We start from the raw sequence: 26,905 nt of genomic DNA, 5'->3' as shown, positions 1-26,905 counted from the left end.
CAGCCTTGACAGGGACAGGAGATGAAAGGATTTCATTGAGAGCAGAGAAATTCAGGAAACCATGTGTGGCATTGGCCTTGGATGCCATAAGTAGAGAGTTTGGAGAGCAAGGCAAGATGCCAGACTATCAAAAGCTTGAGGTATGTCTGGAGAGTGCTGTCGATCTCATGTCTGACATTGGGGGCCTTCATTCATTGTTGGGTGAGTAGAAGTAGAATGTCCAAGGTGGAGTGACCTGGTCTAAAACCAAATTGGTGATGCGAGATGAGGTTGTTGGAGAAAAATAAGGATTTCATATCAACTCTGATGATGTATTCCATGACCTTGGTGATGACTGGAAGCAAGCAGATAGGTCTGTAGTTGAGGGGATCAGTTTTTGAACCTTCAGAATGTAATGCAGTGATGTTGGCCAATTTCTAAGCAGATGGAAGATGACCTCTGGCAAATGACAAGATGAAAAGGGCAGAGAGAGGATGTGTAAAAGCAGCAGAGCAGGTTTTTAGGACACCTGAGCTGCTGCCATCCTGGTTAGTTGCAGAATCAGAGTCGAGAGAGCCAGAAACTTCTCCACATCCTCAGGTTGAAAAGACAGATTCCAGGAGCAGTTGGGTCCAACTGGGAAGGGTGGGTCATAAAACAAAGGGTTGGGGACAGTATTTGGAAGCAAAAACAGAATTGACATTCGGCCTTCTCACGATCAGTCGGCTGTGATGCTGTTTGAAGCGAGGGAAGGAGAACATACTTCAGATCACTTTACCGATTAGATCCACTTCAACTGGTCTCATACGAGTTGGTTTCCCATACCAGTGGATTACAAATTGGCTACAAAATATTTTGGTGTTCTTCATGCAGTGAGCTGCATCAGAAGAGTGCAGACACAAAGAGGGCTTTCCCTTCTGTTTACACTCGTGGTGGTGATAGATACCAAAATGCCTTTTGTTAATCACAAGTTATTGTGTGCCAGTACTGACAAGTCCAAACTCCTGCCTTGTCAGTATGTAAAGAGAGTCAATCAATAGAGGATGTTATGACCCACAGACACATGACAATCAAACGTCAATATGACAAACAATCTAAATTAAAATTCAAAAAGAAACAATGACTATATAATTTTTAATTTTTTTTTTTTACAAGATAAGACATTTAATCTATGGTTAATTAAAAAACGCCTTCGAAAACTCATGCTTCATCAATGGTGGCCAAAGAAATGTGAAACTAGAATGGCACTCGGTAGAGCGCATACCTCTACCAGGCTGAACAGTTTACGGTTTTTATCACACTGATAGGCCAGATCTGGATATGGACCTGAACGAAAATCTCTGGCTTGTTCTCCTCACATACTCAACTCATCCACCAAGTGTCATGACAACTTGTCCACAACTTTTGGAAATATCATGCAATAGAGTATATCGTTTTTTGACCCCATCTCATTGTTTTGGCTCAATGGTGAAGAACCACTTAAAAAAAAAAGAAAGAAATTCTCATATCCAGATTTGGATCTTCACCAAAATCAAATCAATTTCTGTCCACCGAATCCATCCACAACTTTGAGAAATCCTGCGAACAGCCAAACAGACAGACGGGGTGAAAACTACCTCCATCCACCTTCGGTGGGGGAGGTAACAAATTGGAACATCTTGGAATTTTTACATGTTGAAATTGTACTTGTGCCATTATGCTCTACAGATGTAGTAGATTTGTATGGATGAAAACAAAGTTGACCAATTATTAAAATTGTGATTGTATAAACTTTATTAAAAACAAAACAGTGCAAAACCTACATGTTGCCAATATTCATAAACCCTGACCTTGAACGATTTACTCCAACCTGCAAACCCACAAGTATTCCAGTATACTGAGTATTTATACATTTCCAGGAAAGGATGTTCTCTGCATCAATTACAGAACACCACCACATTTTCTATACTGTGTTAATGCTCTTTTGGAATTGCATGTCACTCCAATTAGAAGTATTTTACCTAGACATTGGTCATTTTCAAAAGGTGACTACATGTACAAGCATTCCAGTTAAACACCAGTCGGTCTTCACCATGAGAATCATCTGCCGTCTCAAGACCTTTATCCGACTTTGTTGCAGTTAGTTTTACAAACCTTCCAAACTCACATACTAAGAAAATAGGAATATTCATACAAAAACAATAGTAAAATGGAAAAAGACATCATATACGACTATAATTTTGCTAAATGCATAACAAAGCTGTAATCTGCAGTAGTTAAGATATCTCCATCCATCCATCCACTGGGACCATACTCAATGCAGAGCATTGGTGCTGCTGAAGCAGTCTCCTTAGCTATTGGGCACAATCCTGGATGGATCGCCACTCCGACATCGTAAGATATCTCATCCACCATTTAATGGGAGGGCTCAGTTGACAAGCTCAGAAGCCATAAAACAATATCATGCACAACTCAGAAGACACTCAATGCCAGCACTTGTTAACTGTTGGTAAAGTGATTATTTTTTACTTTGGAAGGCAATTAAATATTGCTAAGATTATATTATTCCGTATGTTGGTTGCATCATTGCTGGGAGCATGGCTGTGCCACTGATGCAGTGCCCAGTTTCCAGTAAGCTGGTACTCATTTTGCTGACCTCTGAAGGATGACAGGATGAGTCAACATGCCTGGTGTGAGTTAGCGGAATGACAGGGACTCAAACTCAAGACCCTAAGATCTTAAGCCAGCCACCTTAACCATGAAGCAAACACCAGGCTTTATTGCTAAGTGTATGAAGCTGTATTAATGTTGAGGTCTTTTGTGATGGAGAGAAAAAAAAATAATTAAAAAAGCCCCATCAATTGTTGGAATATGAATTTAAAATGCATCTACTGCTGTTAAAAGTAAGCAGAGAGGATGGGTGGCAAAAATCATAGTCTTGTCCAAAGGTATGGGACCACAAGTTTTCATGTCGGGATCACAATACAGTACTATGTTAGACACGGGTGCATTTTTGAAAAACGTAACTGTTTTTAGGAACTCAAACACATGAAAGGTAGCATGTCGATTAACTTGATCCCGACCAAGGTCATGTAACTTCACCTGGACTGAAATGATTAAACAATAACTTGACTCCATCTTGGCTTTCAGCAGTAATGAATGACTTAATTTTTTATGGTCAACATGATTTGGATACCATAGTGGCATGGACAAGGTCATATATCCAGAAGGCAAAGATGTAAACCCCATCCCATACATTCCACCAAGTTATATCAATATCTTCATGGAAATGTTGTCCAGGCTCATCTTTAACCAAGGTTAATTTATAAACACTGCATATTACCACCAATAATTTAATATAATTTTTGAGACAGATCTAAATATCAAAGTAGAACATTTTCCAAAAGCTTTAAATACACAGGACAAAAAATAAAAACGAAGAAAATTTCTGCCACAATAATTCACTTGTCGAAATTCATTGATCAGAGATTGACGAGCCTCGCAATAATTGCTGCTGTGAACATGAATTTGAAGACGCGTAGCTTATCGGAAAATTGAGAACCTTTATTCACTGAATTTCATTCGAGAAAAGGCAGTGTGTCGTCACAAAGGAGAGGAACATAAGCTCGGTCCAAAACCTGCCACAACATTCCATCACTTTGGTGAAACTTGCTGTCAAAAGGAAATACATTCGAGTCCTATTTTAGAAATGGAAGAAAGGTCCTGGTGATCCATTCAGGATAATTAACATGCACTTTGCAAAAATTCTCTCATTCCAATTAATGACAACACATTATTCAAAGTTTGTTTGCTTTCAGGAAAGCACTTGGTCTTATGCATACATTTAGAGCATGATGGATTTACAAATTAGGTCAATTCCACTACAGGCTCACTTGAGGTCAAATCTTTTATAGCAAAAGTGTTGCTACCTAGAAATGGATCGTTAAAACATTTTTAAAATGTTGTGAATTGGCATTTAAAAAAAAAAAAATCCACTGTGTTATGCAAATCTCCACTCATTTGTTCCTCTTTTTTTTTTTTCCTGCTTGTGGAACCAACTTCCACATATTCTTCAAGACAGCTGTTCACCACAATCTCAGATCGTCCCCAATCCAAAACCATGATCTTTTCTACCCTCGTTATCCTCCCCCCCCCCAAAGCCCTTCTCATTCCAAATTTCGAGCTTTTCCTTCCTGAAAGTTTGCGTCTGTATCCATCCTGTCCCCCCTATGCGGCATCCTTTCCTACCCCCACCCCACCCCATTATTTGTCCAAGTCTCCCTCTATCATGTCCTTCAACTCCCCTGCTGGTGTTTTCCTCCCTTGCTCCCTTTCTCTACTGTTCTTTTGTCCTGTTGCGTCCTTATCCGTTCATCATTCCAGTTCTTCCACGAGCCTTGGCTCTGTATCCAAAAAACTAGTTTGCACATTAAAAAGTCTCACTACCTATGTGTGATTATAGAAGCTCTTTTGTGAATATGTCCACAACTGTGACAGTGATGGAAACGTTTACTATCTTCTGTATATTATGAGGGGGGGGGGGTAAATCTAATTTTATTGACTTTCCATTAGCATAGCATATGTGACCATTAACTACACCCATCTTTCCTGCCACATGTGCAAGTACATAATTTGTAGATTTGGCCTTTATCATGGTGACACTGTTTTCAGGCTGTGCAACTTTGTTTGGCAAGGAATTTTCATATATTAAACTGCAAGGGGACAAAAAAATACTAAATACAATTTATGTGACAAACAAGAACTAATTTTATTTAAAATTCAACTACATGCTGCATTCTCTTTTCAACCAAAGACACTACTTTAATTCAAATTATATAAAAGGTATTTAATAAAGGTTTTCTACGCTCGCAAAACAGGACTACGTTTAAGCAATGAACCAAACCTTACTCTACCGGTCAAAAGTTGTAGAACACCTCCATTTTCCCAGTTTTTACTGAAATTTAAGCAGTTCAAGTCCAGTGAATAACCTGAAATGGTACAAAGCTAAGCGGTAAACTGCCAGAGGTAAAAAAAAAAAAACAACAAAAAACGTTTGGGTTACCAAAAACTGAAAAATAATGTAAATTTCAGAGTTGTTAAAAAAGGCCCTTTTCAGGGAACAAGTAATGGGTTAGCAACTGCAACTGTTCTGCAGCAATGGAAGTAAATTAAGCCTTGAAAGTTAATGCAAACAATTCCTCCAGGTGTCCCAACTTTTGTTGATTAGTTACAAACCCTGTGTCTGTACAAAAGCAGTGTTGGAACAGACTGGGTTGCTACACCCTCTGAAATATTATTTGGACAATATTGCACTGCAGGAAGTAGTATATTGCTATCATAATGGCAAGAAAAAGACAATTAACAAAGGAAGACAGACAAACCATTATAACCCTTAAAAGTGTAGGTCTTTCCTTTAGAGAAATTGCAAAGTAAGCCAAGTTGTCAGTGAGTACAGTTTCCTACACCATCAAAAGGCACTTGGAAACTGGAGGAAACTAACAGGAAGAGGTCTGGCAGACCCAAAGCAACACAATCAGAAGAAAAGTTTCTGAGAGTCAAGAGCTTGAGTGATAGGCAGCTCACATGACAGCAGATTCAAGCACAGCTTAACACTGGTCGAAGTAATGAAGTCTCAGTTTCAACTGTGAAGAGAAGACTTTGAGCTGCATGTTTGACAGGTCGAGTGGCAGTAAGAAAGCCATTGCTAAGATGGCAAAATAAGAAAAAGAGGCTTGCCTGGGCCATGACGCACCGCCAGTGGACCACTGAAAACTGGAAGGTCTTATGGACCGATGAATCAAAATTTGAAATCTTCGGTTCATCACACAGGGTTTTTGTACACCATCGAGTAGGCAAAAGGATGGTTCCTCAGTGTGTTACACCAACTGTCAAACATGGAGGAAGCGTGATGATCTGGGGCTCTTTTGCTGGATCCAGAGTCGGCGACTTGCACAGAGTGACTGGCACCATGAACCAAAAGGGATACCACAGCATTTTACAGCACCATGCAATACCCTCTGGTCTATGCCTAGTTGGTCAGGGGTTAATCCTACAGCAAGATAACGACCCAAAACATACCTCCAGGCGATGTCACAACTACCTTAGAAGAAAACAAGATGGTAGGCTTCAAATCATGGAATAGCCAGCATAGTCTCCAGACTTAAACCCCATCGAGCTGGTTTGGGATGAACTGGACAGAACGGTGAAAGCAAAGCAACCTACAAATGCAACATTTGTGGGAACTTCTGCAACAGTGTTGGGAAGAACTTTCTGAACAATATTTGATGTCTATCGTAGAAAGAATGCCACAAGTATGTTCGACTGTTATAGCTGCAAAAGGTGGCGACTGACGAGTCAAAAATTTAGATTAAAATTTTGTTCAACAAAACGATTCCGCGATTTTTTTTTTTATCTGCAATTGTTTACTTGTTCTATGCTTCAATTTCAGAGGACATTGAAACATTAAACTGCTTGAACTTCAGTAAAAACTGGAAAAATGGAGTGTTCTAAAACTTCTGACCAGTCATGTATATTACATCACACACAACAAAAAGATAATGGCAAAAATGCTTTAACTGGATGAGCAATAGATGCATTATATATTCAGGATGTCAATAGTGCAAACCTTTCTGAACAACAAAACGTTTCCCCTCAGACAACACTTCAAGCCTTTACCCAAACAGTCAAAAAAGCAAAACTGACATCAGCTGAGTCTTGCATTGGATGAAGTGTCTGCGTAGAAGAACCTTCACTGAAAACTTTGCTGCTTTGTCATGTTGGACTTGCCAGGCAAAAACAACAAAAATAATGAAAAAATAATTAATCAGTTGATCCTGATGACTCCAAAGAATGTGGAATCATGATCGATGTTTATTTTTGCATCGGGCCTTGGGACTTCCAATACAATCTTCACATTTGCCTGCAGTCGTACAATTCCTGATGGGAGAGATGAAAGACAATTGTAACTGCAAAATAAACAAAGAGCAATAACTACATCGACATGAGGAAAAGGACAGGATTTTAAAAAGGAGGAAAATGAAGAAAATCTTGGGAAAAAAAAAAAAACACCCCACAAGATTTCACTTTAACGCACGCACGTTCAAAATCTATTTGTGTGGTTTGTATATCATTTAATAGTCAATGCTATTAAAATGATTCACACAGATGGTATGTATTGTCGTAGTTGCACATTTTTCACACACGGGCGTATCAAAAGCCTGGATCGGTATCATGTTTACAGAACTGATGTTCATATCAACAACAAAAGACCAATCATACTTCTTACATGCAGTCACGCTTATTTATTTAGTTTTTAAAAATAAACTCATTATTAGGGTACCCAGTCAGGACTGGGTAACCTATTGTTACAGCGCGGCGACATCGCGCTGTCATATAATTGGCTATTCTGTCCTGTGTCTTCTGTCACACTTTTGGCCAGGTACGACCCTTTGATCTGAGGGCTATAAATAGAAACTTGTCCAACGTCACAACTCTTCCCATCATGCATGCTAATTCACCTTGTCTACATTTAAATTTTATAACTGGAAAATTGTTTCATTGTTCTTAACCAAGACTTTTACTGCCCCCAGCCACGCAATATCGAAGTATTCGCTTCTTGTTTTTCTTCTGTTTATTTCTTATTTCCTCATTCTTTTTCCGCCAGCAATTTGCGGGTTCTTTCGCTTTAAAAATCATTTTCTCAGGAACCGTAAGTCCGATCGAAACGAAATTTTCACCATAGTATGTATCTTTGTTGATAGAATAATCAATTGATAATTGTGACATCGTAGGTCACGTGGTACGGGCGCCATCTTGAAAAAAAACGATAAACTTTGGACCTCTATATCTCTGAAACGGTACAATGGAAAAATATTTCGCTTCATACATCGTAATGACCCCCCAATGGGGAAGAGGGGTGATTTTTGGTGACGTCATCAGTGAAGCGGTATCCCGGTGAAAATTCGTCAAGTAGAACGCTGCATATGAAAAATCAGAAATTTGAGCATCATCTGCACAACAATTCACCGTAGAAAAAAATTATGACATCATAGGTCACTGATTCGGCAGCCATCTTGTTTTGAATTAAAAAAAAAAAATCTCCAGAAGGGTTGGATAGATTGAGGCGAAACTTCACACACACACACACACACACACACACACACACACACACACACACACACACACACACACACACACACACACACACACACACACACACACACACTCCCCATGACGTCCTTTTTCAAGTTTGTTAATTTCTAATTGATAGGTCACATGGTTTGGCAGCCATGTTGGATTGAAGGATAAATATTAATGTTTACTCTGGAACCGCTGCCTCTATATATGCAAAACTTCACAATTATAATTTAGCCAACATGTGAAATGTGGCTTTAAAATTTCAACCCGATCAACCACACGGTTTGGCAGCCAGAATTATTTAATTATTTGAATCTGAGAACATTTAGATTTTTTTTTTCCAGAAAGCTCACTTGGCTGCACCTGAATGCATTTGAGGTTACAGGAATAGCAATTCAATTGATACCGACAATGTCCCAAGGAAAAAGGGCTAACTGCATACGTAATAACGAGATTGAACACTTTGTGCTAAAAGGTTCGTGACTCGTCAGTCCGGCACTGTATCGAAGCAGCTCTGTATTTGTTTCACTATGAAATAATGTTTTCTCTGGAACCACTTATATTATCGAAGTGAAACTTTGCAACCATCATCTACAGAAAGTCTCACGTTGTATGAAAGGCAGACGTCTGGGTACCCAATCATCACTGCCAGCAGTTATAAAGTGGCAGTTCTAGTTCAGTATTGTGATCAATTTGAATGAAATGTATTTTAAAGAAATTTAACTACTGTATTTATACAGGCACCAGACTCTGTGGTGCAATGGTTAGAGCATCCACTCCGAGTCTCAGAGGTCGGTGGTTCAAACCCCAGCTGAGCCACACTAAATAATTTATTCATGATATTATATGTGCAGTTTCCTTGCTTGACACTCAGTATTTAAAAGGATAGAGCACAGAAAAAAACAACACTGGGAAGGCAATGGCAAACCACCCAGTATAATCGTTTCTAAGAAATCATTTCAGCAGCACCAATGCTCTGCAAAGAGTATGACACATCAAATCAAATTTGTACAGCTATTTTACAAGGATGTGTTTATAACTATATTTGCTGGCAATGAGGTTATCAGACACACATCCAATCGCTAGGGGCACTATCTCTGCTGATTTGGGAAGATATAAACATGCCTCCTGAGAAGTGCACATACGAGAAAAGCGTACAAAATGTTTAAGTGCGTCATACAATGACTAGGAATAAACAAACCTTAAGAACCAAAACAAGCAGAAACTAGAGGGGGAGCACTCGGGAGAGTGCAAAACCTCCGCCGCCAATACTTCTGGGTCACTCAAGTGAACCTTATATCTTATTAATTAAATATGTCAACAGTACTGACAGAGTTATAGTTATTTTATCCATTTTGGGGGGGGGGGGGTTTGAAATCACTTAAAACATGTAGAAATGCAAAAAAAAAGAAATCGAAATTTTGTTGAAAAAAAAAGTTGTAAAAAAATATTCTCAAACAATTTTTTTTTGGGGTGGGGTGGGGGGGGTTGGAAAATCACTTAAAACATGTAGAAATGCAAAAAAAAAAAAATTTCTCTAACAATTTTTTTTTTTGGGGGGGGGGACCAAGTCCAAAATCTAATGGCATGATCCTTGGACCATACCTACCCCCCCCCCGCCCCACACCAAGTTTCGTCGAAATCCGTCGAGAAGTTTTTCCCCAATACTGTTCACAAACAAGCAAACAAACAAACAGAAAGGGGGGAAAACAGTAACCTCTGATCTTCGATGGTGGAGGTTAACAATAAAAGAAATAGGCACATCAACGAAATACACAAGAATGATATTCAAATATCCTTCAATTCTGGAATGGTCATGTTGTTGGCGATTAAACTGTCTCCCCCACCAGGTTTCCTGGTGAGGAGGGTGTATGGATATGAACACCCAGCAGGATTATAAACAAAACCCCTCAAAGGGCAGAGAAGCTCCTTGTGAACCAACAGCCATCCATAATCTAGTGCCCAACTGTATCTGTGAACATCCTCCTGCAGTTGGGTTACTTACTTTTTTTAGGAAGTTGGTGTTAAGATTTGTACTCCGGCCACCGTAAAACACTTCAAGCCGCAAAACACACAAAAACGCAAAGAAAAAGAAAAATGCACTTTTGTTTGTGGAAACACTGGTTGCGGTAAACCGGTTGAAATGGGGTGAAGCTCCTGGGATCTGTGGCATCCATTATCAACTTCAAGGCTGGTGGAAATGCTGTACTCATGTCGTTACATGCAGTTCTATTCTCTGCCTGGAATACAGGCATCATGCCAACTGAGTGGAAGAAGGACCTTGTTGTCTCTTCCTGGAAAGGGAAGGGAGATCACCAGGACTGCAAGAACTACCGAGGGGTGATATTGCTCTCAGTGCCGGGCAAGGTGCTCAGATAATTAATGATGGGTTCATTACCATCTGCTTGAGCACCAGTATCCAGAGCAGTTAGGCTTTACACCAAAGAGATCAACGATTGACCGTATCCTTGCCCTTTTTGTCCTCACAGAACGGAGACGAGAGTTTCGGCAGGGGATGCTCACAGTCTATATTGATCTCTGCAAAGCATTCGATTCAGTCTATTGGGATGTCACCAAAACCAATCAATGTGATGTCTGAACTATACTTTGGTACTGAAAGTGGTATGATGTGGTGACACCATCTCTGACTCATTTCCAGTTGTTACTGGAGTTTGTCAAGGGTGTGTGTTGGCCCCCACACTTTTCAGCACTTGTATGGATTGGATTCTGGGGAAGTTGTCAGAGAAAGCAAGCTGGGGTGCATCATTTAGGATTGTCAAGATCTCTAACCTTGATTTCGCAGACGATGTAGTCATCTTTGTGGAGACTGGATATCCTTTTGGGCATCCTAATGGTGCTGAATGGGGAGTCGGAGCGGCTGGGATTACGGGTTTCCTGGGTCAAAACTAAGATCCAGGCTTTCAACGACATCTTGAATGCTGCCATCTTGTCTGTTCCTGTTTGTGGTGAGGATGTTGAGGTGATGGAGAGATTCATTAACCTACGCAGTGATATTCATGTCTCCGCTGACTGTGAGCCAGAGGTCAACAAATGTCTGGGTTGGCCCTCGGGAGTCATGGATTCACTGGATCATGGGGTGAGGCTCTGTTGGTACCTGTGCAGGAGGACCAAAGTCCGAGTATTCAGGTCCTTGATGTTTCTAGTGTTGTTCTATGGATGTGAGATTTGGACTCTGACCTGGGATTTGAGATTGAGACTTTATTCCTTTGGTACCAGGACTCTTCAGAGAATCCTTGGCTATCGCTGGTCAGACTTTGTCCAACGAGCGGTTGCTGAGAGATTCAGGCCTAAGTCACATTTGCTCTACGGCGAGGATACGGCGGCCGTATGTCCTCTGAATTGACAGAAACGTGCGGCGGCCGCAGAGTTTCTGAGGTGGCCCTCAGGGTGGCCCGACGCCGTATGGCTATATTTTACAGGCCGTAAGGTCGCCGTGGAATTATAACGCGGAGTTATAACTTTTTTCATTTCTATGTTCGCCATAGCAATTCGACAAGCCGAAAAAAAAAACCTGGTAAAAAAAATAAATAATAATTAACCCATTCGTTACCATCCGTCTGGCCGCACGTTCGCCTTAGGGTCCCCCTGCGGTTGCCTTGCGGTCGCCTTGCGTCTGCCTTGAAAATTCTATGGCCGCCGCAAGAGCGCCCTAAGGTCACCGTGCGACATCAACTCAAAGACCGTACGGCAACCCCACGTTTTCGGTCTCCAGAATTTATAAATACGCCGTGCATTTCCCCGAAAAATAAAAAATTGTGTGACTGTGGAAATACTGCGGCCGCCGTATAATTGCTAGTGGCCGTAGATTTTGGAGACCCCACGGCCGCTGTGGAAAATGCGACTTAGGCCTAAATACGCGGTGCGGCTCCCCGAAAAATAAAAACATATGTGACTGCTTCATTGTGTGACCGTGGAAATACTGTGGCCGCCATATAATTGCTAGTGGCCGTAGATTTTGGAGACCTCACGGCCGCCGTGGCAAATGTGACCTCGGCCTCAATGAGATTTGTTACCTGCATAGTCCATGAGCATCACCTGTGGATGTATGGACATGAGGCTCATTTTCCTGACACTGATCCTGCTCACCTCTCAGCGAGGGAGCCTCGTGGGTGGAGGAGGCCAATGGGCCGACCACGTGCCTCGTGGTTACAGCAGGTTACTCAGCATCTCAAGGAGATGGGGATGGGCCAGGCATCTGCCTGGGGGATGGCCAGATGGAAGCCTCCAGAGTACTTGAGAAAGTGAATGCAGCGATGCGCTACTCCAGAGAGTGCTCCCATACCTGACTTGACCTGATATTCAAATAGGCAAAAGTCCATGTAAATGTCAAATGGAAATGAATATACAAGGTCCGTCTAAAAAGTAACGGGACTGACTCCACAGAAATTTTATTCCAAAAAATATATTGAAATCACAGCTTGTCCCCTTCAAAATAGTTTCCCTCCAGTCTCACACACTTGTCCATCCTCTTCTTCCATGCTTTGATGCACCCCCAGAAGGCTTCTTCTAGAATCATCTGGAGCTCCGTCATCACAGCCCTTTTGATGGCCTCCACATCAGGAAATCGGGTCCCCTTGATCACCCCCTTGAGCTTGGGGAATAGGAAAGTCTGGCGAAGTCTGGGGTACAAGGGGCCAAGTTTGGCTAATACGGGGGTTGCTCCAGATTTGGCACATTCCTCTCCGCCAAAAACCATCGGATGCTCAGGGCACTGTGAGTAGGGGCGTTGTCATGGTGGAGCACCCAGGTATTGTTCTCCCACAGATCCCTCCTCTTGTCCCAGACTGATCTCATGAGGCGCCGGAGGATCTCCTTGTACACGTATTGATTCACTGTTTGACCCTGTGGTAGAAACTCAAAGTGGACGATGCCCTTGATGTCAAAAACCACGATGAGCATCACCTTGACCTTCGACTTAATCATATTTGCTTTTTTTGGTCTCGGTGATGTCGGACTTTTCCACTGACGACTGCCGTTTGGTCTCGGGATCGTATTCGAATATCCACGATTCATTGCCAGTTATGACTCTCCCGAGCAGGTCTGGATCGTCCTCGAGGCGCTCGATAATATCTTGACAGACAGTGACTCTTTGTTGTTTCTGGTCCTCGGACAACAGCTTGGGGACAATCTTTGCGCACACCTTGTGCATTTCGAGATTTTCAGTGATGATGCTCCAGACAGTGTCCTTGTTGATGGAAAGTTGCTTAGCAAGAGTCGACGATCTGCACGCACCATCTACTTCACATGCTCGATGTTGTCCGCCGTTCTGCTCGTTGAAGGTCTTCCAGACCGTGGATAGTCGTCAACCTCCTACCGTCCCTGTTGTGCTATTCAAATGCACGTGTACGTGACATCGTTTCTTCCCCGTAGACTTTCTGCAGCATTGCAAAGGATTCGGAAGGTGTTTTGCCAAGCTCGGCAAGAAAATTCAGATTGGCTCTCTGCTCACGACTCAGACAAGACGTGTACAGCACGACCTGTAAAAAAAAAACAACCCAAAATGAGTGCAGTCAACCATCACCAATTATATATATATATATATATATATATATATATATATATATATATATATATATATATATATATATATATATATATATATATATATATTGCTGGAATGTTGCGAAAGACTGACACACAACTTGAAAGAACGGGTTGCAAGTGGAGCACACAGCAGGCTTAGTCCCATTACTTTTTAGACGGACCTCTTATATACAAGTTGATGAATTTTTAAAAAATAATCCCAGCATGCTTAAATGCTGCATTGGCTTGGGTTCCTGACAATCATGGCTAGCATGGCTGAAGAGGAGACCGCCACCCCCCCCCCCCATCCACAGAGCACGTGTGGTCACCCAATGGTTTGATAAGCATGACACTGATGTTATCCATGTCATGGCATTCTCAGTCACCATATTTGAACCCAATCGAGCATTTATGGGCTATTCTGGAATGACGCCAAGCCAGTGTTTTCCACCTCCATCAAATAATAGGTGAGAGTTGATGGATTTTCTCATGGAAGAATTATTCTGCATCCCTCCTGCAGAATTCCAGATGCAGGTGAACTCTATGCCATGGAGCACACAGGACACACATGGTGGCCCAACACCCTAATTTAAGTGACTTTACATTGGTGTTTCCATTTTTTTTGTCAACTACCTGAATATTCCAAGAGGAATTCTAAAATAAACGATAAGGACACTCGCTGGAGCACAAACCTCCGCCCTGTAATGCCTGAACCACGAGAACATATCGGGCCCAATAATTTTTGAAATATCATGCTATATATCGTTTTTGGCCCTATCGCTCAATAGTGAAGAATCACATTAGAAATTAAATTATTCTCGCATCCAGATCCAGATCTTCACCAGCATTGAATCAATTCTTCTTTGTCACACACACAATCTGTCCACCAAGTTTTGTCTGAATCCACCCATAACTTTTTGAGATATGCTGCACACAGACAGACAGACAGACAGAGGTGAAAACAACCTTCCACCTTTGGTGGCAGACGTAAAAAGGAAAAAAATCACTCCGAAGTTATTGAAATATGAATATGTGGAACAGCAGTCATTGTATCATTCATGAGAAAGAGTACAGTCATCCCCCATTAATGAAGGGGTTACGTATCTTTATAACTCTTCGTTATACGGGAACTCATTTTTATTTTCATGGGAAAATTCTACTTCATTTCCAAACCACAATTTTTCGGTCTAGTAGCGAAGCCATCTAGTAGTGGTCTAGTAGTGCAAGTGACGTTTGTCATTATGAGGTAAATAATAATATTATAATAAAATAAAATGTCATTCAGTTGTAACACTTACCAAAACAATTGTGAGTCCAAGTTTTCAGACCAGAAGGCAGGAGGTGGTGGAGGAGGAGATAGTTATTTTTAACCCTTTAATTCTGAAAAGTTAAATCGCCCCATCGAAGTCAATCGGCAGGATAAACGCCACAGAATTGATATTGTGCAATCACCAGACACTGTCTTGTGGGGATGGCTCCTTTGTTGTAACGAATGAAGACCTTTGTTAAGCGGGGGATAGCACTAAACAAAACAAAACGTATTCACGAACCTTTGCGACGAACAGCGGGGAATACCTGTATACCATAATGAATTTCAATAGAAAGGAGTCTTCCATATCTGCTAAACTTATGCAAAAGTTGTTGTAGCTCAAAAAAAACCAAAAACTTCCCCCAATCAAATATAATTATTATTTGGATATGTATGTTCCAACTTGTTTCATGAAACAATTTGACAGAAGCGAACTTCCAAAGGCAATGATGGATTTGAAACAGTCCCCCGACCTCTTTCCTCCTCAAACACAGGAGTGTGTAAAACTAAATATATGGGAAGAAGCAGATACCATGTCATGTGGTGCTGTTGAGAGTGTTCTCTCAACAGCACAGCATGATATGGTGGCTGCATGTGGCATTAATCCACATTAATCCAACCAATGGACAAACTAATTAGCTTCCACCAATCAAAAACAATCAGAAATATTGGCACAACATGATTTTCTCTGCTTTTTGACTGGAAAAAAAATGATACACGTCTCATCGCATCACAGACTGGTCAGTGGTCTCTCTGCCTTCGAGTCTCTTTTCTGGTCTCCCCCCCCCCCAACACACAAACACACAAGGGTTTTTGAAGGCTGCCCATGGTCCACCATCAGCCCCCTTCTGGTGGACCTTCAAAAATCCAGAACATTGCTTACCTCCACTCATTCTTTCCTCTTCTTTCCAACCTGTGGAACAAACTTCCACATTCTCTTCAATCTTATTCTTCCCTACAGGTCTTCAAGCCAACTGTTCACCACCAATTTAGATAGTCCCCCAATCCAAAACCATTATTTTTTTCTACCCTCGTTAAACCTCCCCTCCACCCCTTTCCAAATTTTCAGGTTTTCCTTCTGAGTTTACTTCTGTATCCTTCTTGTCTACCACATGCGTCATCCCCTCATGCTCATTTCTCCCCATGCCCATTATTTGTCAAAATCTGCATCCTATTTTGTCCCTCAGCCCTGCTGTTGGTACCCCCCCCCCCACTCCACCCCCTCTTTCTCTCTCCACTGTTGCTTTCATCTGTTCAGGATTCAAGCTCTTCCATGAACCTCGACTATGTGTACAATAAAAATAAAACAGCACAAAGAGTGAAAAACAAATGGTCTAGAGAACACAAACATTTCACATTGAAGAACTGCTTTCATCATAAATGGTTACCAGAAGTGTGGCAAGAGGAGAAGATAATACTCCGGTTGGGCATATTTTCCACACAACGAAGTAGAGGCATTGGCTCGTTGTGATCATCAGAAACTTCACGGATGATGTAACCCATGGTAAAATATTTGTCCATGAAAAGCACCTGCAGAAGAATCCCATTTCAATTAAAACCAGTTAAAGATAGCCGAATGTTACTTGGGCTAGAATAAAAAAAACAATTAAGCTTCGAAAAACAATCTGATCAATGAAAAGGTAGTGCCACCAAAAAATAAAAAAAAAATTCCCCATCGGGTAAAAGAATAGAAAAATAATTTTAAAAATGTTTAGCTCGACTAGTCTGTTCAATATCATGAAGAGATGTGCAAGGACTTAGATTATGCACACATGAATGCCCATTTCATAAGAAAACAAGCTTGATTGAAGACAAGGAAAAAAATAATAACAAAAAAAAGGAAAAAAATAAAATAAATAAAAAGTCAATTAATTTATTCCTGCTAAGTGAAACACCCTGTAACAGATGAAATGGGGACTGTATTTGTGGCTTGATATTGGAACATAATTATGAGATGCACACTGGTTTGGATTTCAAAAAAAAAAAAAATTGTTACTGCAATAGCATCTTCTTGGACAGGTGACCAAACTAATTTTACTCACGCATAATTAGCAAGATTGGGTGATATTAATGCAATGTCAAAATTATAGAAAGGCCATTTTGAGATGAGACCTGGAGGAGGGGAAGAGCAGTATTATACCGAAGACAGAGTTCACCTGGCCGTATAAGTAGTAAAATCCACTCTTTTCAATGATCACAGAGTTCATATCAGAACTAAGTGACAGTGCAGGGCCACGACCCTCGGACTTCACCCAATCAAAATAAGTCTTTCGCTCTGTAGAAACAAAATAAATGGTCACAAGTGGGAAGGCAGTGGATTCAAAAGCAAGACATTAGCTCTTGCTGGCAGCAACATATTCTCACATAACAGGCACGAAAAATGCTATTTAAGAAAGCATAGCACTGCTCAAAATCCCCCTTTAACCAAAATAAAATAAGCCCACAAATAGGTTATCAATCGTATTTGTTTGGCTAGCATGATAGCATAGAGATATCCAAACTCTTGGCTCGAATTCAAATCTTGGCCCAGGTATAAACTCGTGACCTTCGGGGCGAGCCTTCAATATATGTGCAGTCTATCCTGATGGATGTTGAGCTGGGTGCCTTGTCTGCTCGTATTAGTTGGTAGATATTAAACCCATGGTGTTTTTCGCAAAGGGTGGGGAGCGATCACTGGCACCCTGGATAAATTCCAAATTCCTGCCTAGACAATGGTGGGTAGGCAACGACAAACCACCCAGCATAACCGTTGCCAAAAAAAACCTCCTTCGGTAGCACAGATGCTCTGTCCAAAAATATGTTAAGAGGAAATGTCGATCATTTTAACAAATTAAGAGAAAAAGAAAAACATAAATAAGGGAAATATTTTTTGCTGTTATTTGTGCAAAGGTGGTCCGAAACACCATTCCTCTTCACAAACTCCATAGTACATATTCAAAAGAAAGGGCAACAAGGAAACGAAGAAGTAAAGAGCAAAGATGGAGTCATCAGGAGGAACCTGGATCAGACTCTGGTTTCAGCCGCTACTCCATGACCCTCAAACCCATCTAGGAGCAGCCAAATGAGCATAACAGAAAGATTTCTGCAAGAATTCAATTCTTAGACAGATAGATAATGAAAGAAACAGTAAAAGATATGAAAGTGCAAGAAATATATATATATATATATATATATATATATATATATATATATATATATATATATATATATATATATATATATATATATAAAATTCCCAAAATAAAATAATCAGACACTTCACACCCATCTTGCAGCTCTTCAAAAATAAAGATGGCAATCCAAAACGAGTTAAAAAGGTATTTTATGCATCTGTTCACGCAGAATGACGATGATAAACGATGACCTGGTTATCTCACCGTCTGTGCGCTTGTGTTTCACTTGTAGGTGGATAAATGAGGTCCCTGAAGAGATGGATGCACCTGTGAGTATTACAATTCATCTCATTCACAATTAAGAGGGATCAGGAAGACAAGCAAAAGAAAAAAAAACAAAGAAGATGACCAGACTGAAGCAGCCAGTTCATACATCGACAAGACAGCAGGCAAAGCTTGCAAGTCAGAGTTAAGCAGGAAACAACCCAAAATGTACGTAAAGAGAAAACAATCTTACTGCGTTTGTTGTGTGATAATGCTGCACGTCGCATTCTTTCTTGTACCAGGCTCTCCTCAGAAAAAAAAAGAAAAAAAAAAAAGACAAATCATCCTCCTCCACCCTGGAAACCAGACTCGGTGACAATGGTTAGACAGAGTATGTTTTCAGTCTGGTACATAGGCGGTGCGATTCAGACCCTGGCTGAGTCATACCAGACCTTAAAAGTGGAATGTGCTGCTTCCTTGCTTGATATGACCCTCAGCACTTAAAAAGGATCGAGTACAGACAAGGAAAAAAAATATAAAAAAAAAAAAACACATGCAATACTAGAGTTCATAGAACACATTACGCTGCACATGCTTGAGAAACAAGGACACAGCCTGCAGGGTTTACGAGCGGCAAATTTGATTGGTCGATATGATGTAAAATGCTGTAATCTTTTGTCCAAATAATGCTAAACAGAAGAGTTTTGAAAGTGCCGAAAATGTGATTTGTGTTCTACAATGTTGAAGTATACAATTCAATTTAAATAAAATAAATATTTTAGAGGTTGAAGGAATTTTTTTTTTGGGGGAAGTTATCGCCGTTGGTGCAGTGTCTTGTCTTTTATATTAGTTATTCATGCCTGTTGTTTGTGTCCTTTCTGACATCTTTAAAAAAAAAGTAGAGTTTCCTGTTTGGTATGATTTTCAATTTTGTTGAAAGAAATTCTGAGCCAAAGTACTGCTAAAATATTCGTTTTCCAATTCGTGTTCAGAATATTACATTCAATTGATAGAGTTGTTCTTGGATCGCAAACTCCGCTTTTCGCTTCGTGCATGGGGTAATAACAGAGCAAGGACGTTTGACACCTATCAATAACATTTGTTAAATCTATACAATCTGATGCATTCAAACTTGGGATCCTCAGGTCCAGAGTTCAAATCCCGCTCAGCTGTTGAATTAATACCCGGTGGGATTGACTCAGCCTCTCCTTACGAGGTTAGCAAAATGAGTACCAGCTTGTTGGGATGATTGAGCCATTTGAGTATCCTGTGTTGGAGTGGCGACCCGTCCAGGATTGTGCCCAATAGCTCAGGAGACTGCTTCGGCAGCACTGACGCTCTTTATATAGTACGAGACGACCCGTGAACCCGTTGGGTTCCCGTTGTGACAGCGGTTGATGAAAAAAAAATCATAAGAAAAAAAAAAAAAAAAGGAAAAGAAAAAAAAAAAGACATCGTTCCAGCGAACAAAACCTGTGAGGTTGTTTACATTGATCAAATTCTCCCAAAAAGTACTTGACTGAATGGGGAATTGATTTTTTAATCATTTTTTCGTTGCCCGATTTGAACGAAACTTGTAACTGCACACCGCAGGAGAATGCTAAGTAAGGTGGGCCGAAAATTTTTGCGCCATCGTGCACCGTTTTGGATGTATTTTAGGAACATATATATATATACATACATACATACATACATACATACATACATACATACACACACACACACACACACACACACACACACACACACACACACACACACACACACACACACACACACACACACACACACACACACACACACACACACACACACACACACACACACACACACACACACACAAGATGAGAGTTTTCGTAATATATAGATGGTCCCAGTGGATGGATGGATGGATGATGCATTACCCCAATAGCAATGAGGTTACATGTTAATGAGGTGTCGTCCACCAGACGGCGGTCTCCTTGGGTTAACCTGAGGCGGTCCCTTCGGGTGGGTGCCTGGAATGTCCTATCCCTAAGAGAGGATGATCACCTGTCTCTGTTATCATCTGGGCTCAAGCGTTTGGACATCGGGATTGCAGCTCTCTGAGGTTCGGAGACCGGATTGCGGCGAGATAATGGTGGGTGGTTACACCTACTATTGGTCTGGTCGCTCTGATGGTTACCATACCCAAGGAGTTGCTGTAGCTGTGTCCAATAAGCTGACCCCAATGATAATTGAGGTAACACCGGTCAACGAGCGTATTATGAGATTAAGGATTCGTCACTCCTTAGGTGTCATTTCCCTGGTCTCTGTTAATGCTCCGACTGAGGCGAGTGATCTCACCGTGAAGTATGCATTCTACGCCACACTCGAGTCTGTGGTTGATCAGTGCCCCAGACGAGATACACTTCTAGTCTTGGGGGATTTCAATGCATCGACTGGAACTGATAGGGATGGTTATGAGGTGTGTGTTGGTCCCCATGGGTCAGGAACTATGAACAAGAATGGCACTAAGTTCCTTGACTTTGCAAGAAGTCATGGTATTAGGGTGGCTGGTTCATGGTTTCAGCGCCCACAAGCTCATCGCTGGACTTGGTATTCCAACGCTGGCGGTGTGGCAAAGGAGATTGACCATGTCCTCATTGACGGTCGTTGGAGGATGATCCAGAACTGCAGGGTCTACCGGAGTGCTCAGTTCCTCAATACTGACCACAGGCTTGTTGTAGCAACTCTAAAGCTGCACCTTAAATCCTGGAGAATGGTACCATCCCAGCCGAGGCTGGATGTTGCCAAGCTCAGGGATGAGAGAGTAGCTGAGGAGTTTGCGAACAGGCTGAGTGGACACTTGGGGGGTCTGGGTGCTTTGGGGGGTCCTGAAGAGTTGTGGAGCGCCTTCAAGACCACCGTCCTTGATGTTGCCGGTGGATGCCTTGGAGCTCACCGCAGGGCAAAGAAGAATTTTGTCTCTCAAGGGACACTGGATACCATTGACCAGAGTCGCAGGGCCAGGCTGAATGGCAGAGCTGAGCTGTTCAGGGAGCTGAGGCGTAAAACTGTACGTGCACTGAGGGTGAACAAGGAGGCCTATGTGCGAGGAATCTGTGAGGGGATAGAGCATCACCTGTGGATAGGTGATTCTCATCCCGCTTACAGGGGAATTCGCGCATTACGTTCATCCAAGCCCATCCCTCGGAGCACTACAGTTCGAGCAGAGAGTGGTAGGCTCTTGACAGAGGAGTCTGAAGTGAAGGCCCGCTGGGCCGGTTACTTTGAGCGGTTGTACCAGGCTGATCCCCCAACTGTCGAGTTGGACGTCAAGGGTGTTACAATCCCTGTTACTGACCCTCGAATCAACTGTGGTCCACCTACGCTTGTGGAAACACGGGCTGCGGTGAACCAGTTGAAACGGGGCAAAGCTCCAGGGATCTGTGGCATCCATGCCGAACTTCTCAAGGCTGGTGGAAATGCTGCACTCGTGTCGTTGCATGCAGTTTTGTGCTCTGCCTGGAACACAGGCATCATCCCAACTGACTGGAAGAGGGGCCTTGTTGTCCCTCTCTGGAAAGGGAAGGGTGATCGCCAAGACTGCAACAACTACCGAGGGGTGACGCTGCTCTCAGTGCCGGGCAAGGTCTTTGCTCGGATAATTCTCGATAGGGTTCGCCACCATCTGCTTGAGCACCAGCGTCCAGAGCAGTCAGGCTTTACACCAAAGAGGTCAACTATTGACCGTATCCTTGCACTTCGTGTCCTCACCGAACGCAGACGAGAGTTTCGGCAGGGGCTGCTTGCAGCCTATGTTGATCTCTGTAAAGCGTTCGATTCAGTGAATCGGGATGTCCTCTGGAGGATTCTTGGTCTTCGTGGGGTGCCACCAAAACTGATCGATCTGATGTCTGAACTCTACTCTGGTACTGAGAGTGCTGTGAAGTGTGGTGGTACCATCTCTGACTTATTTCCAGTTGTTACTGGAGTTCGTCAGGGATGTGTACTTGCCCCCACACTTTTCAGCACTTGTATGGACTGGATTCTAGGGAGGATGTCCGAGAGATCAAGTTGCGGTGCGTCATTTGGGAATGTCAAGATCTCGGACCTTGACTTTGCAGATGATGCAGTCATCTTTGCGGAGACTTTAGACATCCTCTTGGGGGCCCTCGAGGTGCTGAATGAGGAGTCGGAGCCGTTGGGATTACGGGTTCCTTGGGTCAAAACTAAGATCCAGGCTTTCGGTAACATCTTGGATGCTGCTGTCCTGTCTGTGTCTGCTTGTGGTGAGGATGTTGAGGTCGTGGAGAGATTCACTTACCTTGGCAGTGATATTCATGTCTCTGCTGGCTGCGAGTCAGAGGTCAATAGACGTCTGGGTCGGGCCTGGGGAGTCATGGATTCACTGGATCATGGGGTGTGGCGCTGCCGGTACCTGTGCGGGAGGACGAAAGTCCGAGTCTTCAGGTCCTTGGTACTTCCAGTCTTGCTCTATGGGTGCGAGACTTGGACTCTGACCAAGGATCTGAGACGGAGACTTAATTCCTTTGGTACCAGGTCTCTTCGGAGAATCCTTGGCTATCGCTGGTCGGATTTTGTGTCCAACGAGCGGTTGCTGAGAGAGACTCGGATGAGATTTGTTACCTGCATAGTCCGTGAGCGTCAGTTGCGGCTGTATGGACATGTGGCTCGTTTTCCTGACTCTGATCCTGCTCACCAGATTCTCTCAGCGAGGGAGTCTCATGAGTGGAGGAGGCCAGTGGGTCGACCACGTGCCTCATGGTTGCAACAGGTTGACCATCATCTCAAGGAGATGGGGATGGGCCTGGCATCTGCCTGGGGGATGGCCAGACGGAGGCCCCTGGAGTACTGGCGGAAAGTGGACGCAGCGACGTGCTGTTCTGGCACATGCTCCCATACCTGACCTGACCTGAATGCAAATGATTTTATCCTCGTATTATAAACTTAAAACGCAAAGAAGCTCCAAACTTGAAATGTTGCCAGGGCAGCCTGTTTGCCTTTAAGAAAATCAGTCTGAATTGTCATTCTTTGTTCAAGGCAACATATTTCCACATTGTGAAACATGTAGTTTCATAAAGAATGTTAAGCCAGTGATCCTATCTGCTCTCACTTAAGGATGCGACACATGTCTGCATATTGCATGGAATGCTCAAAAGCATATGCCAAATTAATTATTTGAGATAAGCAAGCTCATTATTACAAATGGGGCTTCAATGAAGATGGGATGAAAATCGATTCTAAAATGTGGATATGACAAGAATATCATGGACCAAATTGGCTTCTTGCTGGCCGCTGTACCTGCATCATACTGAGAAAAGCATGCTAAGAAACTCTGTTTATCAAGCTGTTTGTACAATTATTGCTCCACAATGCTTTGTCAAAATATGCTATTTTCCAAGAGAGCAGAGAATGAAGTTTTCGACTTGTACATCAATGGCATATCTCATATTTTCAAAAATTCCCACGTTGTCTCGTGATGAGAATAGTCCAAACTTGCAGAAGCCCGTGGTAAAATAGCTCGGCATAAATTTTTTTAAATAATAAATAAAAGAGCTTTTATTCTTGTGCTCGCCGAAAGAGCTCAAAAATAGGTGGTTCCATGTTTCACAACAGCAAAAATGAAAAATAAAAATTCTCAGGAGCAATCGAGACAGCAAGCCTGGTGTTGGCTTCGTGGTTAGGGTGGCGGCTTGGGATCCCAGTGTCCTGAGTTCAAGCCCCGTTGGCTGCTGAATTAACACCAGGGGGTTGACTCAGCCTGTCATCCTTCCGAGGTCGGCGAAATGAGTGCCAGTGTACTGGTCCCGGTGTATGCCCCGGTTAGAATAGGTGTACCATATCCCTGTGTGTCGTAAGAGGCGACCAGGGTTGGCGTCAGGAAGGGCATCCGGCCATAAAACATTGCCTCACAAAAAGCCAAACCCCTGCACAGCAGGGAAAAATGGCTGTAAAAACGGTCATATATTTTTTATTAATCGAGACAGCGTTGCCGATACACTGCACAGGTTGAAATCTTGTCTGAAAACAAAAAAACAAAAACAATCCCTGAGGATTAATTGGAAGCAACGTTTACTTAATATATTTTTCTTTCCCAAGAGCATTTCAGGATGGGACAGACAGAGGTGTGTGTGTGTGTGTGTGTGTGTGTGTGTGTGTGTGTGTGTGTGTGTGTGTGTGTGTGTGTGTGTGTGTGTGTGTGTGTGTGTGTGTGTGTGTGTGTGTGTGTGTGTGTGTGTGTGTGTGTGTGTGTGTGTGTGTGTGTGTGTGTGTGTGTGTGTGTGTGTGTGTGTGTGTGTGTGTGTGTGTGTGTGTGTGTGTGTGTGTGTGTGTGTGTGTGTGTGTGTGTGTGTGTGTGTGTGTGTGTGTGTGTGTGTGTGTGTGTGTGTGTGTGTGTGTGTGTGTGTGTGTGTGTGTGTGTGTGTGTGTGTGTGTGTGTGTGTGTGTGTGTGTGTGTGTGTGTGTGTGTGTGTGTGTGTGTGTGTGTGTGTGTGTGTGTGTGTGTGTGTGTGTGTGTGTGTGTGTGTGTGTGTGTGTGTGTGTGTGTGTGTGTGTGTGTGTGTGTGTGTGTGTGTGTGTGTGTGTGTGTGTGTGTGTGTGTGTGTGTGTGTGTGTGTGTGTGTGTGTGTGTGTGTGTGTGTGTGTGTGTGTGTGTGTGTGTGTGTGTGTGTGTGTGTGTGTGTGTGTGTGTGTGTGTGTGTGTGTGTGTGTGTGTGTGTGTGTGTGTGTGTGTGTGTGTGTGTGTGTGTGTGTGTGTGTGTGTGTGTGTGTGTGTGTGTGTGTGTGTGTGTGTGTGTGTGTGTGTGTGTGTGTGTGTGTGTGTGTATGTGTGTGTGTGTGTGTGTGTGTGTGTGTGTGTGTGTGTATATATATCTGAATCAAACTCCCTAACTTGACAAGGCAGCAGGGCACACATCGGGTACCATCACAGTGCTTGCTGCACGACCTGCCAGCAACAAGTATCGCCTGCCACGCGAGCACATTGGTGATCAGCAGGGCAGAGACGGTCAAGAATATCAAATCCAACCAAAGAAGTACACCGACTCCATGACACGACGCTGATGTCGTGCACACAAATTATAGCAACACATCACCTCCAAACTACGAGGCATCCATATGGTACTCAAGGCTTTGCAGATTGAGATGAAAGGCTATAATCACGAATAGAATAAGCAGAGATGTCGATCTAGATTTCGTTCTTGTTGTGGGCTCATCAAGCCAACATAATGCTGATCGTTTATTCTGCAATGCAAACCATGTTGGTGTGTGTGTCTGATTATATACATATTTGTGCTGTGATAACACCTTGCTTTATAGCAATATGACTAACTCATATGCATCACAGACTGTTAATTTTTCCAAATATCTTGCTCCTTTAATGAGTTTGTCACACTGAATAACCAGAGTTGGTGTCAAAGCCACCCAATGCTCACCTGTTTATACATTTATGGTTTTTAAAAGACTAGTCTAATAATATTTTTTTAGAAAGCATTGCAGTGAAGTCTGATCCAAATAATTTTAAAGCAATATATGTATTTGTATCTTGTAATCAGGAAAAAGTGTGGTAGATAAAAACATTAGAAAGGAAAAAAAAAACTTGCACCAAAAACTTTAACATTTTCACGCCCACGCTCACGCTGGGGGTATCGCTATAGCTCTCTGTTATTCGAACAGGTGAGTTGAAAACTCAAAACCCAACGACACAATTCTCCAAGTGCTACACACATGGATATCGCAGTGTTTATTAATTATAAAAGTATTGGCAAAAGAAAAATCCATCAAAATGGCGAATTTAAATAAAAGCACAACACATCGAACCCCATCACACACTTTCAACAAGGGTTCTCTCAAGTCTGCAGTTTGAACCAGATTCTTACCTGGTGAGCTACATTCACCCCCTGCACATCATCCTTCATCCACTTGTTCTGAACTTCTCGATCTTGATGCTCTTGCAGCTTGGAAAACTCAAGACCCAGAAGGAAAACCAGGACTAGAGCAAAGATTGCCACTACAAGTGCCAAGATGCCAAACAGCAAGGACCAATGTTCACGAAGCAGCCCACTTCTGGAACCACGGCGACCCCCAAGCTCAGCTAAACGACACCAGGTCCCACTCGGTGCTGGAGGTCCACCCATCATCCACAGGACCAGACGAACTCAGCGCAAAGCACTTGGTCTTCTGGCGAATATCGCAGATAGTGCTGATTTGAGAGGTGAAGGAGAAGGAAGCCTGCAAAGAGAGCGTTCCACTGATTAAATCGATCGTGAAGACCCGTCACGGTAATGCCGCAGCTCCAGCGAGAAAAGCAGCAGCTACTAGCTAGCGAACAGAATATTCCCGGAATATGTGCAGCGAAGCATACCTTGTATTGCTCTTTTCTCCCCCTCCCTCGTGCTTGGATTATATGCAGCTGTGATGGACAAAGATCCGCCCTCACAGACCGCAATCCCCGGTCATGGTAGTAAAGGGCGGAGGAGCATCACAGCTGTCCGGTCGTCAGCCTGGACGCCTTAACCCGCGCAGCCGCACCCACCAATGGCCATGCTTCCAACCTCGAATCCCGCACATTGTCTGAACATGCGGCCAAGAAAATGAT

At 42.7% G+C, this 26,905-nt stretch overlaps 1 protein-coding gene across 4 annotated transcripts in view; it reads right to left on the bottom strand.

Annotated features, from left to right (window-relative positions):
* Positions 1 to 1,725: 1,725 nt before the first annotated feature.
* Positions 1,726 to 26,905, bottom strand: part of TNFSF13B (TNF superfamily member 13b) — a 25,257-nt gene continuing 77 nt past the window's right edge. The window contains exons 1-7 of one of the 4 annotated variants that reach the window (XM_085864155.1): positions 26,672 to 26,905; positions 26,187 to 26,538; positions 18,578 to 18,629; positions 18,325 to 18,387; positions 17,104 to 17,222; positions 16,336 to 16,477; positions 1,726 to 6,894 (exon numbers count right to left, since the gene is read on the bottom strand). The exon at positions 26,672 to 26,905 is cut by the window's right edge and continues 77 nt beyond it. In XM_085864155.1, coding sequence (XP_085720281.1) covers positions 6,782 to 6,894; positions 16,336 to 16,477; positions 17,104 to 17,222; positions 18,325 to 18,387; positions 18,578 to 18,629; positions 26,187 to 26,447 — 750 coding nt within the window. In that variant the 5' untranslated portion in view covers positions 26,448 to 26,538; positions 26,672 to 26,905 and the 3' untranslated portion in view covers positions 1,726 to 6,781. Of the gene's footprint in view, positions 6,895 to 16,335; positions 16,478 to 17,103; positions 17,223 to 18,324; positions 18,388 to 18,577; positions 18,633 to 26,186; positions 26,539 to 26,671 lie in introns of all 4 variants that reach the window. The other 3 variants (XM_085864154.1, XM_085864157.1, XM_085864156.1) reach the window with 3 other exon arrangements.

Source organism: Eptatretus burgeri, chromosome 18, assembly GCF_056783735.1.
Source record: "Eptatretus burgeri isolate ZD-2024b chromosome 18, Ebu_testis_v1, whole genome shotgun sequence".
NCBI classification, from domain to species: domain Eukaryota; kingdom Metazoa; phylum Chordata; class Myxini; order Myxiniformes; family Myxinidae; genus Eptatretus; species Eptatretus burgeri.
This window is presented reverse-complemented; position numbering and strand designations above follow the sequence as displayed.